The sequence below is a fragment of the Macadamia integrifolia genome, chromosome 12, assembly GCF_013358625.1.
Source record: "Macadamia integrifolia cultivar HAES 741 chromosome 12, SCU_Mint_v3, whole genome shotgun sequence".
Taxonomy (NCBI): domain Eukaryota; kingdom Viridiplantae; phylum Streptophyta; class Magnoliopsida; order Proteales; family Proteaceae; genus Macadamia; species Macadamia integrifolia.
The window spans coordinates 1089331-1103168 of record NC_056568.1 but is presented as its reverse complement, the minus strand read 5'-3'; the positions used below and the strand labels follow the sequence as shown (position 1 = coordinate 1103168).

Here is a 13838-nt window from a genome sequence, read left to right as displayed (position 1 = left end):
CTGATTTTTCAACCTTTTTTTTTTTTTTTTTTTGATAGGTAACTTTGTATATTGAATAAGAAAAAGAATTACAAAAAGAGGCAACTTCACCCACCCCCTTTAGACAAACCTAAATAGGGGTAGAGAAGTCCCTTAACAAGCAGGACAGGCCTTGCATACTGCCATGTAAAAGTTATATACAATCACTTCCCCATTACATTACTTCCTAAAATAAACAGTGCGGCATATTGTTCAACCTTGGTAATAGGCATGAAGTGTTTGGTAATCGGCAACACACATGGGTGTTTGGTAATCGGCAACACACATGGTTACAGTGAAAATTCTTTTATTATAGGCATTGATCCATGGAGCACATCGTTCAACTCTTGGTAATTGGCATGATTTCATGTATTTTATTGAAGGTACTGTTGATTACCCGGGTGGAGGTTGTGGAAATTCCTAGGCCTTCCCTATATCCAAGAGTTTATAGGGATGTGAGCTTCTTCTTCTCTCTAGGGGTTCTCCTCCTTTGTCCCCCAAAAGGAAAAAAAATCATTCAATGTTAGAAATGGGATGTTTAGTACATGTCCTAACCCCTTTTCTAATAGTAATAGGATTATTAATAGTATCAACATCAATTGGAGGATCCGTATTACCTGACTAAGATGAAGGAGGTGAATCTAGGAGGACTGATGAATTTGGCAGGTCGTTCGTAGGCTGTTTCTTCCTGCGAGAATATGTGAGCGAGTCCTTCTTGGGAATATTCTCCCCCTTACTACTATCTAGGAGAGGCTGCTCCCCCTTGAGATGGACAATGTCAATAGCAAACGAACTTGAAGGAAGTTTTGGCATGACATTCTTGAAATAACCTAGAGGGGGGGTGAATAGGTTATGGTAATGGAAATTTAAATCTTTTCGAATTACGTATCCCAAGTGTGATTGCAAAATATAAAATACGGAATAAATAAAATTCACAACCACACAAGACCAAGATTTATAGTGGTTCGACTCAACCTGAGTCTAGTCCACTCCCTACAAGATCCTCTTGTAAGGTATTCCACTTGCTCTTCCCTTTCAGTATAGTAGGTAGGGAGGAAAACTTTTACATAATCTTTTAAGGATAAGAGAATCCTTACAATCTCCTTTACAGGTAGAGAGGCACCTTTACAATCCCCTTTAAGGTAGAGAGACACCTTACACTCTTATAAGGACAAGAGAATCCTACACTAGCCTAAGTATAGTCTAGACAAATGTAAATGAAAGATAAAGTGGAATAGAGTTTTTCGAGTTATCACGTGCGGTGCGTGCAATGAATATAAAATAATTAAAAGAATGCACTTTAGTAGTCTCCCTTTGTATATGAAAGGTAATGGAGACTTCCACACAACTATGAGTTCTTGGAAATTGGATTTGACCACAACAATTGAACTCAATAGAAATACTTGATTCTCATTGAATGGATTTTGAATATGATTGTAAATTCTCAGTTTATTGTTAATTAATGAATCCATTAGTGGGGTATTTATATGGATGAAGGTTGATTTCAAATTGTGTAGGAGAATCACCAATTTTGGGAAAGAAATTAGCCTTAACGGGCATATTTTTCCTCTATCGGTAATTACCGATAGGATGGATCAGGTGACCGTTGGACAAAAAGATCCGTTAGGATTTGAAAAACTAGTCGTTGGACATTGGCTGAAACCATCCGGGAGCAATCCGGTTAACCAGATAGATTTCCGGTAGTTATTGGATGGCCTCTGTTGGTCTATGTTTGATATGCTCCCTATTCACAGAGCTCTACTGGTAATTACCGGATCCTGGCAGTAGTTACCAGTAGACCTCTATTTTGTGTTTTAATTGTCTGGCAGTTGTTCAATTGACCATATCTTTTTCATAAGAGGCCCAATTGGCTTGATTCAAGTTGTGGTGGTCTCACAACTCGATTGTCCACATTTTTCTAGTTAAGTCCATTTCTTAACAATGCTAATTTGAATAACTAAGATAACCTCAGTGTTTGGTCTAGGCACGGTCAACACACTTAAGGGCCTTTGTCATAGGTTCCTCCTAGAGTTAATCCAATGCATGCGTTATGAGTGTAGTGCGTGCAATGTGTATTGTTACAACCTATTCTAAAAGTCTTCTAATCTTCAGCCTCTTCTTGTATCCGTATCTTCAATTCTTCAGCTTCTTCTTTGTGGTTCATTGGCTACATGCTCTTTGTCTTGAGGTCAAGCAACATGTCATTGGTCCTTCACCTGACACTAGGTAGATTACCATTAGAATATCACTTGTTTTTTATCATCAAAACCAATACGGAATGTGGTTTCCCCAACAATTCTCCCCTTCAAGAGGTGACTGATAATAAGGTTCTAACTCATGGAAGGTAACATCTGTGGTAAAAAAGAGGTGTCGAGAGGGAGGATGGTAGCACTTGTAGCCCTTCTGGGAAGTTGAGTAACTAATGAAGATACAACGGAAGGCGTGGGGATCAAGTTTAGACAGTGAGGGAGAGGACTATGGGTTAAATGAGAGGCAGGGGAGGGATTTGGGAGATGACTAACAGGGGTATGAAAATCTAAAACATTGGAGGGAACCTTGTTGATGAGATATGTTTGTAGTGAGGATAGCATCCCCCCAATAAATTTGGGAACTTCATGGTAAATAAAGGGGAACGAGTAACATGCAGAAGGTGATGGTTCTTCCGCTCATGGATACAATTATGTTCCAAAATGCGAACACAAGAGAACTAGAAAAGAATACCTTGGTCATCAAGATATTGGCGAAAGCTAGCATCAATATAGATCTGAACCTTGGCATCAAACTGGGAACGGATCATAGTAAGAAATGAGTGAAATCAAGTAAATTCCTTGTTGGAGATTGCCATTGTTGGAGTATAAGATTCCTATATTCGCTACTGTGTCGTTACCATTTCATTTAAAAGCTCGAACTTTAGGGAAGGGCAATGTTAATGTATAAATTAACACTCCCCCACACATGCAGGCCGAGACCCCATGGTCCTTGCACATGAAGCTCATGTGGCATTTCCTTCATGGGCCACTGATGGAGAAGAAATGTCGGGAGAAATCTTTCGATGCACTTCCTCAGAGTCGAACACTTGACCTCCCTGCTTTGATACCAAGTTGAATTATGAGAGAATTATTTGGCTTGTCAGATTTGATACAAATCAGCTTTATTTATAATATGAGAAGGGGTTGCAAATATGGGATGCTAGTTAAGGATGAGTCACAATCCTTATCCTACCTTTTACACATAGAATCTACTAGATACTTTGTACCTAGGTACTTTAACAATATATTTAAGTTATGGTACTCATGGTTGTCAAGGCATCATGCTGCCTTAGCATTCAGGTATTCTTTTTGGGTCTAGGCGATGCCTTAGTGCCAACGCTATTTTAGTACGAAGTATGGGCTCGAAATGTTATTAAACCAGGGTTGACAGTAATTCATACCAAATATGCTTACTTAAGATATTATTCATAAATAAGCAAACACCTCCCAAATGAATCTAATAAAAATAGTTGAAAAGTAAAATTCAGAAAGAATAAAAACTCAACTCTACAGCTCAAGAATAAAAGCTATTTTTTTTGTTGTAGGAGTGATTTCAACTTTCAAATGCTATGGTGTTTCTTAAATCTAAAAATTTTATAAATCTTATTGTGATAAAACATTACTAAAAACCAAAAGACCTGTAAAATAATCTTTTGTTTTGATGTTTAAAAGTTTATTTCCATTCAGGGTGAATTAAACAACATTCATGCAAACCAAATAAGCTTTGACCAGAACATAACTCCTTTAATATAAATCACATTAAAGCAATCTTGGATTTATTGGAAAGTTGGTTTTGTATTTCTACCTAACACAAAAAGTCTTATGTAAAAATAAAATCATTTGACCAGTCAAACTTATTAGAGAACAATAACATTTCTCTAAATGTTGATTTTTGATGACTTGATGTGACTTGGTGTTGATTTTTTTATTATTTGATGTGGCTTAATGTTGATTTTTGATGACTTGATGTGGCGTAATGTTGATTTTTTATGATATAAGGTATATATAGCATACGAAATAATGTTAGAAAAAGAGGGAAATAAAAATAACACTTGGGTGCATTGGGCACCCCTCCACCTCCTTGGGTCACCTTGACAACTATGATGCTACCTAAAATTCTTTTGATCCAAAGTGATATTTATCTTATTCTTCTTATGTTACATATTTATTGATGGAAATCTTTCTTGTTTATTCACTTTAAATATCAATAAAGATCTGTGATAGCTACTTCAAATGTTGCTTGACATACAATACAAGTTAGCATGCAGCCAGCAGCCTTGTTTCAAAGGGTTAGCAGTTCAAAATACTAGATTAATTGTATTTTGGTTGTGTAACATTGCTTGAAGCAGATAAGATATCTCAGTGAATATGGTTGTCAAGACCAACAATTAAAGTTGATTGTTTTCATACTTTTTCTGGGGATGTTTATTTCCTATAAATGCATGTTATGGTTTTTTAACCTGCACAAACATCAATTCCATGTTTTTCATTGTAGAGTTATGTTGAGTGTTGTTTGATTGATATTATTGTTTTCTATTCTAATGCGAATTATTATTTGCACTAGCCCTGCTGTTGTTGCAAGATGTGTGGCACTTCTGAAGCGATATCTTCTTCGGTAAGTTCTGCTGGCAGTAAAATTCTTTGTTCTTATTAGTTGTGATGTTTTAGATACATGAAAAGATCCACTATACTTATTGAACATAGCAATTTAATGCATAAACCATCTTTACTATCTCAATGGTTACCATGCCCATTTTTTACTTTTCACTAGTGAACCATCCAATGTAGAAATCATCGAACTGATGGTTCTGCTGTCCATCCTACTGTCAAGTGTCTACATTTTCCTGTTCTAGAGATTTCCAAGAACAGCAGTTACAGAGCTCTTTTGGCTGCTGTCTTCTGGTCAAGGGACTCCTTTAGGGTGCTGAGAAATACCCCAACATATGGGTAGGAACTGAACCCTGATCAGGAAGTTATGTTGGATCACAGTTCTGTCCTGAAAACTCCTTCAAGAAGCTGCCACAGGGTTGTCTTGTCCTTCTAACCAACTGAGGTTTTTAGCCTTGTAAGTGACTTAACCATATCCTAAGAACCTCTCAACTCAACAGTTTTAACAGAAATAAAGAAAGAAACAGAAAACAGAATTGATGGAGGGCGAGAAAGAGAATAAGAATGGGGGTTTGGGTTGGGCATCCCACCCTCTCAAGTAGACTCTCTCAGCTATGAAGATAACATCATTAATTTTATGAATTCAGATCTGATCCCAATTACAATCAATGGATGTTTAAATAGCCTTACAGCTGGTTACCAGGGGGGGAAAAAAACCCCTCAACTGATATAAGACTTCTAATTTGACTTCCAACCAATAAAAAATTAGAGACTAACAACTTTGTTTAAAAAGAATCCATAAAAGAAACTAATTTATGGAAATAAAATAGAAACTGATATCTTTTTTTAAGAAGCCTAAATAAGGAAACAGACTTGCTGTCTCAGTAAGAAGAAAAGTAGGAACAATATATTTTCCTTGTTGAATTGATAGGCAGCTTGAGGACTTCTAGGAAGCTGTGATATCTTCAATCAATTGCTGAGCTGGCTGGTCTTCTAGAAACTTCACTTGAGGACAAAATGATGAGAAAAGGAAGCTGCTTGATGGAGGGGAAGGCAGTTGTGCTGATGCTGGATCGATGGAGAGAAAGAAGGCAAATCTGAAACCAGATCTGGGCTTGGTTTGATGGGAATGATTGAGCCAAAAGAAACCATAACAGGATTGAACCAACCTGGCTGGTCTGAAAGGCTCTCCCATCTACGTCACCCCCCCTACCCATTCTTGTGAGTTAGATTGGTAATGGAACAACTGAATCTTAATGTGTTTCATGTGGCAGGGCTTCTGTAGCCTGAGAAGAAAGAAGATATACTCATCCAGTCATGCTGGGGTGGGAGGAATGTATTGCCACTGATTTCCTTATATTTGGTGGCAGGTCCTGTAGAAATTCAGAACATAAGAAAATAGATATTTATGCTAGGGTAGAAATTATGCATTTCTCCTGCATGTAGCCAGCACAGATGTGGGAGGTTGAGGACTGCAATTGATGGTCCAACATATGACATCTCGATCTGTTATTCAACCTGATCAGCTGGGTATGGGAATATAATGGGCCACGAGTTAATCTGTTACCTTATGATGATTATAGCCAATGATAATCTTTGCTTGTGGATATTCATAAAAATTGTATATTGGTTCAGAAATTACCCAAGTAACCATACAAGGAATTGATTAGTCTGTCCTGGTGTGTGTTCGACCTGCAATTTCTCATCTGTGGGCTTGTCAGAGCCTATAGATTTGATTGTCTTTTGACCCATTTGGATTTGTGCCCATGGACGGAGGGATGAAGGTTACTTTCCATCTTGACATGATTATTCCATAAAATAAAAATAATTACCTTTAAAATTTGTTGTTAAATCTTATGACGTTCTCTTCCCCTCCCCGTTGCAGATATGTACCCCATGAGCAGACTTTGATGCAGATTGATCTTTTTTGTGTAAATTCAATCTACGAGTGTGATCCTAGCACAAACCGAAGAGTATCACCGTGGTCAAAATCATTTACTCAACACTCTGGAGCATCAGCCTCTGGGAATGCTTTGCCAGCATCTAGCTTTGCATCTGGCGCACTTGTGAAGTCATTAAATTATGTTCGGTCTCTTGTGGCTCGACATCTTCCAAGAAGGTCATTCCAACCAGCAGTTTTTTCTGGGCCCTCCACTGCATCAAAACAGTCACTCCCAACATTGTCTTCTTTCTTGAGCAGATCCTTTAATTCCCAATTAAATCCTATGGTTGCCAGTAGCAGGGAATCTCCTGAGACAAAAGAAGCATCCAGTTTATATTCTTCAAACTTGTCAAATCTTGAAAGTGTTGATGGTTGGGAAGATATTGACTACATTTCTGTGGATGCCTTTAAATGGCGGTGGCTTGGAGAAAAGCAATCATCACTAGTCATGGCAGAAAGGTAATGAACTCTGCAATTTACATTTGATTTTGCTTGTAGTGGCCCTGAATTTTGTTTGCATAGTGATGTTGCTTCACTCCTCCAAAATACAGAGATGGCATTGCAAGGACCCAAGATGTAAGTTCGCATGATTTCCTTGAAGTTGGTGCCGCGGCTCTACTTGTTGGGGATGTGGGGGCTAAAATGAAGACGAAACCTTGGACACACACTCAAGATGTACCTGATATTGATCAAGTATTGAGGCCTTCAACAGTCACAACTGCCACTAATGTGGCTTCAGCTCATTCTCACTTGAGGGCAATTGCTGAATCTAAACGCTCAAAAACTGACCCTTACTCAATTTGGCATGTTCTTCCTACTCCATATTATTGGGTTGCTCCATCTTCCTTTTTTTTAAATGTGAATATCTATCTGCCAATTCTGTTCTTGCACTGATCAATGTAGCTGACCTCATTTAGTTGGCATAAGGCTGAGTTGTTATTCTTGTGAATATCCATCAGCCTGAATTGATGTATGTGAAAAGGATATTTTGTCTATCTTTTATTATATCTCAATTTTTTTTTTCTAGATAGGCCGCTTAGGAGAGTTGAACTCATGACCTCTAGTATGTATCTCAATTATTAAGGATGTGAAATCTGTTTTCAGATTTAATTTATTAATAAAACTATTGTTTTAGGCTTTTAGCCTCACCAGTTTGTGTACTATCAGTACTGTGATTGTATTTCTTGTCACCTGAAAGATTGACTGATGAGAAAGAAACCAAACAAGATTATTTTGAAATACAAATGAAATGAATGACTTCTACTATTTTATGGTTCCATTATGAATTATTCATCGTCTACTTTTAATACATATCAAATATTAATTTTGATAACAATGGATATTGACACTGCGACTGTTTACCAAATCTTTATGGTAGTTAAGTTGAGCTTAATAGCTGTTATAAAAAATCAATATTGAGATGCAAATTGTGTCACAAATTAGCCAGTGTATTAGGATAAACGATTCATAAAGTATCTATATGAATTGCAATAATTATCATAAAACGATGGGTTGAATGTTAATGTTAAGAAGGGCACAGGATCACCTGCTCACATGCCAAGTTTCAGGCTTTCAGCACTAATGACGTGTGCCACATGGTGAAATGAAGCCTTGCAAATCCATTAAAAAGTGTCAAACATCCTTTCAAAAATGGTTGGATTACAATCTATAATGAAAAAAAGGTTGAATTATATGGCTTAAATTCAAGGGAATTGCCACATAATCCTTGCACTGGCACAGCTAAGTGGACCATCATGGGATGGATTCCTTCACATCCCATGCAAAGAACCTTTTGCCTGATAATGATATTTGGATAGAATTCTGCATTGCACAGCTAGCTACTACTGCTGCTGCCATTAAGATCATCATTGTCATGATGCTTATTGATTTTTTAAAGTTATACTCTGATCCACCTCACATCCATACGCTGATGATCCAACAGTTACAGAGTTGTGCCCTTGGAGCCTTGGTAATGCAAATCATGACTTCATGAGGAAGTCAGCTTTGGTACATACTGTAGGAAAAACAGCGGCTTTGAAAAAATGATCATCTAATCTGTTTAAGATGTGGAGAACAAGAGGATGGCATGGATGGAATTAAGAGAGGTCTTAAAAATATTTTAGGGGTAGATCTTCTTTTATTATGAAGAACATTTTCTTTGATAGTGTGCTGTCTTCGTATGAACTGAGTTGGATGAGAGAACTGAGTTGAAGTTGGATATCCTGTATCAAACATGCTTTTTAGGCTGTGTAATTTTTCTGAGACAGGATCTCAGTTCTCTTGTATGTTGTTATTGTGTGCCAGTGACTATTGTTGTCATCCATCCATTCTTCTGTGTAGTTTTGGTGTTTAAAAGCTTCTCTGAATGCTTTGTTTAATACTGTTTATGTAGATGAGCTCAATCTATTTTGAGATACCTCTTTTTATATAGATGAGCTAATTCTATAATTGAAATATAGTTTTCAAGGCATCACCTAGGTGATGCCTAGGCACCCAGGGGCCTTTGCTGGAAGGGTGCCTTTGTCACCTAAGTGACACCTAGGCAGTACATTGATTTTTCCCCACCTCCAATGCCTAGTATCAGCTTGACACTGTGGAAAATGTAAAGGGCATACCCAGTGCACGAGGCTCCCGCCACCGTGTGGTCTGTGGAGGGTCATAATGTACGCAGTCGTACCCCCACTTTGCAGAGATGCCACGGCATATATGTTTGAAATATAGTTTATGGTATACTGGATGAACTTTTGGATCAGTTTCTTTGGCATTTCATGGATGTCTCACCAACGCTTAAGTGTATAACATGCCTATCAAAAACATTTGAGTATTTTTTCTATCTATGTTGTCTTATATCTCGTTACTAATGATAAAAATACTGGACGGACTTCTGTCAGCATCTTTGGTACTTCATTCATGTCACACCTGATGCACATGCGATGCTTATGTATCTTAAGTTGTTGAGCTGGGTACACATTTTGATACCTTAAAAGCTTTGAAGATGTAAATATCTTGGTTTGAAGTTTGCTGTTCTCAATTTGCAGGGAGGATACCCCAGTCAGCACCTTTCGACCACGTGCTCGACCTCTTTTCCAATACCGGCACTACAGGTATTGTGGAAGTAGTCTTTTATTTTTTGGTTGAAATTGGGGAAGTAGTTCCTCCAATCGTAATCTGGAACTTATTCTAGTATGTGGTATAATATGCAGTGATTGCCCAAATGATAGCTCTACCTTTGCAAATACATTAATTACTTTGTCCCTTCCCTTGTTATTACCTTTTTTCTTTTATTTGATGATCACTGCCAAATAAATTTTATTAAAATTAGAAAGAACAAAGAATTAGAAAGGGATCCCTTAGAAAAAAAGAGCAATAAGCTAATGCAGAACTGGGGCTTGAGAAAACCCTGTTCGGTTTGCATAATGGCCCACTCAAATAGGAGTACTCAATAACCCAAAATGCAGTGGCAATATTGTAAATAAACAGAAGTTATAAAGGTGAATGGCAGAGTTGTAAATAAACAGATTGTTACTGAGCTATTTAGGAGGGACTTAAAGGGAATTAATAAATATTTAGGGGGATAAATTAGGCAGCAACAGAAGTAAAGGATGATGTGGTTACAGTAAACAAAGGTAAGGGCAACTTTGGAAAAGAATTGTGAATACCAACCCTTGACCAAAAGTCCTAGTTTTAGGTTGTCATCAACCTTGCGCTCAATAATGGAGGCGGGAGGCAATTCTGGTTCGAGCCCACTAACCCCTTCGAGGGCTCTTCTAGTGGTCCTGCGAATTCAAGAATAATGTCGAAGCTTCCCACCCTATCAGATGCACAAGTCAGTGGTAAGGATGAACTCTGCCAGCAGCAACTAACTTCACCTGCAACTGATTCCAACGCAAGGCACAGAACCAGATCTGAACCAGGTCTCAAACCTCGTGATAGAACGACCCTGTGGAGACGAGATTCTAGGACTAGGGTCGCCTAGGGAAGGAAAACCCTCTACTAAAATCTCAGTCCAAATAGTTCAAGAACGAGTGAGATCGACCCCCTTGTTTGGGACTGCAACTACTGCACAGTAACAGAGAAAAGGACTACAACCAGGAAAGAGAAAAGAAGAAGAAGAAGAAGAAGAATAACAGAGGAAGATGAAGAATATAAGGAAGAAGAAGAAGAAGAAGAAGAAAAGCAGGGGATCACATACAATCACAGTTATCAGCCATTTAACCAGTCGTTCAAATTATTTCATTCCAAAAACTGAAAACTCCATTATCGATTATAGCAATATAAAGAGAAAAAATCCTCACATAAAATTAAAAGTTGGAAACTAATCTAAAATAGAAACAAACTTAATTGCAAAGGAAATCCTATGTATTTGCTTTCTTAAATATCAACTACCAACCCTGGCCAGACCAGAATTTCAGTTTGGGTTGGTTTTGTTTTGGCTTAGGCCTCCATAATGGGTCAGTCCGGTCCAGCCAAGCCAAGGCATCTGCATCATAAGCACCTTACAACAAGCCAATGCCAGACTACACAACATCCTCAAAAGAAAATAAAACCTTCCCCCTTCCAACTACGACACCCCCCAAAAAAGTACCAGAAGAAAAATAAATATAAGAAAGTCAGATATAACGGAATCTTCAGATGCCTCTGTATGAGGCTTTTTTTGAGTTGGCCATTTAAAATTTTCATGTGATTGCCTTCCTGATCCTTCAACACTCGAAACATCGTTGAACATTGATCCAATTGTGTCCCCCCCCCCCCACCCTCCACACCAAAAGAAAAAAAAGAAAGAATGAATAAAACCAAATGTCTAACTACAATGGCATTCTCCATCTGTTGGTATACTTACAAGTTGGAGAACTTCATTGCTTTGACAAATATTAAAAATTTCCATGCTATGTCAGCTTTTCTCCCACCCTTTCGATATCATGTAAAGAACCTAGAGTTCCCTGATATGAAGTATGACAAGCTTAGTTGTAAATTTTGTGTTGGCAGGCATAATGATCTAGGGACCTAGATGAAATGCTAAAAAAAATGGGTAGCTAATATTGGCCCTAGGTTTGTAGTAGACTTATCAGAAGTGGGATGGCTTTGTAACCTTAGCCCTAATTAAGTGGCCTAGGTTGGGCTAGTTATATAGAAAAAGGTTGGGATTATGTTTCGGCTAAAATCGGGATTCCATTGAAAATCCCCTTTTTTTTTTTTTTTTTTTTCAGAAAAGGAGAAAAGTATCTTAAAATTTTGGAATTCCAAATAATAATAATAAAAAAGGTATCCAGAACATATGGGTCCACCCAGCAAACTGAAAATTAAGCCAAAAATTCCAGAACCAAAATGAAATTGATAACGAAGGTGACAAGAGCTTTGTTATTCCTTCCTGTCGAGATGTTTCTTTCAATCTTTTGATTTTATCATGAAAGGAATAATAAAGGCCATTACATTGGACTTACAGTTCAACTTCATCTCTTTTGTATTTATACATCTGGAAGGTTCGTCATTTTCCATGTCTGAGTTTTGAAATTTGCGAGTTAGAACTCCTGTTATTAAATTTTATCTTTTATTTGCTTGTGCCAGTGTCTAGAATTTGCCACCAAAGCATACAATTTTACTTGCTTAAATATTGTATTAACTAACAGTTTCCTGCGGCAGTAGAACTCCTGTTATTAAATTCTATCTTTTATTTGCTTTTGCCTTGTATTAACTAACAGCTTCCTGTGGCAGTTCTCTGAACTTCTTTTGGCTTCATAATATTTGGATTCACATTTATTTGTTGGAGTATGTGCTCCTAGTTCTTATGTCCTTTTCTTGGACTTGGAACTCTGATTTAAGATTTAATATCTCGTGCCCCTAATCTTGCTAAGCCAACAAAGAGAGATTTGGTGAGATCTCACTAAGATCTTGCATTTTTTCCCCGTCGACTCGGTGGTTGGTCTTGGTGGCCATATGGTCTTTGTAGCCCCTGAAGCTTACCATTTATCTTATTTTAGGCCTTCTAAACACTGTGGAAATATCAATTTTTTAAAAATCAAACATAAAATGATACCTTGACTTCGTACCCTGTGTAAGTAGTCTCCAACTCTTCGGACCCTAGGCTAGTATGCTCTATGGATTGTCTATTCCACAATCCATATTTCACACATGACACAACATCTAATACTTTTAGAAGTTAGAACACATATAATCAATTTAAAAAGTGTCAATACTCGTGAGAATTAAGAATTTAAAAGACATCATAGATAATTACTTAATTGTTCAACATTTAACATTGATGACTATTGACTGATGAGTCACGTTCACATACATTGAAATGACATAAGATAAGCCACATAATTACACAGGTACAGTGCATATTACATAACACACGTAGATATATTACATGTAGTGTAGGAATGAAGCTTGGCAAGCAAAAGCACCAAAATCCCATCAACAATGTGTTTTTTCTTTCAAAGTGTAGCGAGAGAGGGGAGTTCTGGGCTGTTTCTCGATGAGATGAGGTTGAGATCTTGAGATATGGTTGATTTTGTGTCTCGCCTGTTATCTTGTCTAGGAAAATCTGAAAAGAGAGATATTAGCAAGATCTCAGCGAGATCGTCACTATCATCAATAAAATAAATTTTAGGCTTGCCATTCAGGAACTTGTTCGGAAATATTATTAAATGAACCATTATTGTTAAAGAGAATCATTAATAAATATTAAAAGATGCTGCTTCTGCTTCTATACCAAGAATTTGTATGTCAATTATTTAGTTGGCATAATTAAGCTCTCTCCCTCTCTCTTTCTCACCAAACTTTTTGTTGTGTACCAGTGAACAGCAACCTTTACGATTGAACGACGCTGAAGTATGTGAGGTTATAGCTGCAGTTTGCTCTGAGACTTCTTTACCAAATGTGAATCCGATCCTGGTGTCATCCAGACTAAGTTATAATACTGGAAAGCCTTCAATGGATGTTGCAGTCAGTGTCCTTATAAAACTTGTTATCGACATGTATGCTCTCCAGATGCTTCTTCTTTTAAGTTTGCGCTTTATATTTTTGAATGACTATCATGTAGTAACTCATATCATCTTAAACAGACTACATGGTATGTAACCATGCATATATAGATGACATACATGTTTGTGTTTGTGTGTCCACATTTAAATGGTTGAACATGCATAATTTATGTATAATCTTAACTTGATTAGCTTTACATGCTAGACTCAGTTAACACTTGGATAATGCTCAGACCCACCCCCCACCACCCCCCCCCC

The 13838-nt window shown here is 37.5% G+C and overlaps 1 protein-coding gene across 3 annotated transcripts in view; it reads left to right on the top strand.

Annotated features, from left to right (window-relative positions):
- Nucleotides 1-13838, top strand: part of LOC122057826 — a 48118-nt gene that overhangs the window by 5022 nt on the left and 29258 nt on the right. For all 3 annotated transcript variants that reach the window (XM_042620130.1, XM_042620128.1, XM_042620129.1), the window contains exons 3-7: nt 4612-4662; nt 6541-7056; nt 7149-7400; nt 9636-9701; nt 13395-13574. In XM_042620130.1, coding sequence (XP_042476064.1) covers nt 4612-4662; nt 6541-7056; nt 7149-7400; nt 9636-9701; nt 13395-13574 — 1065 coding nt within the window. The remainder of the gene's footprint in view (nt 1-4611; nt 4663-6540; nt 7057-7148; nt 7401-9635; nt 9702-13394; nt 13575-13838) is intronic.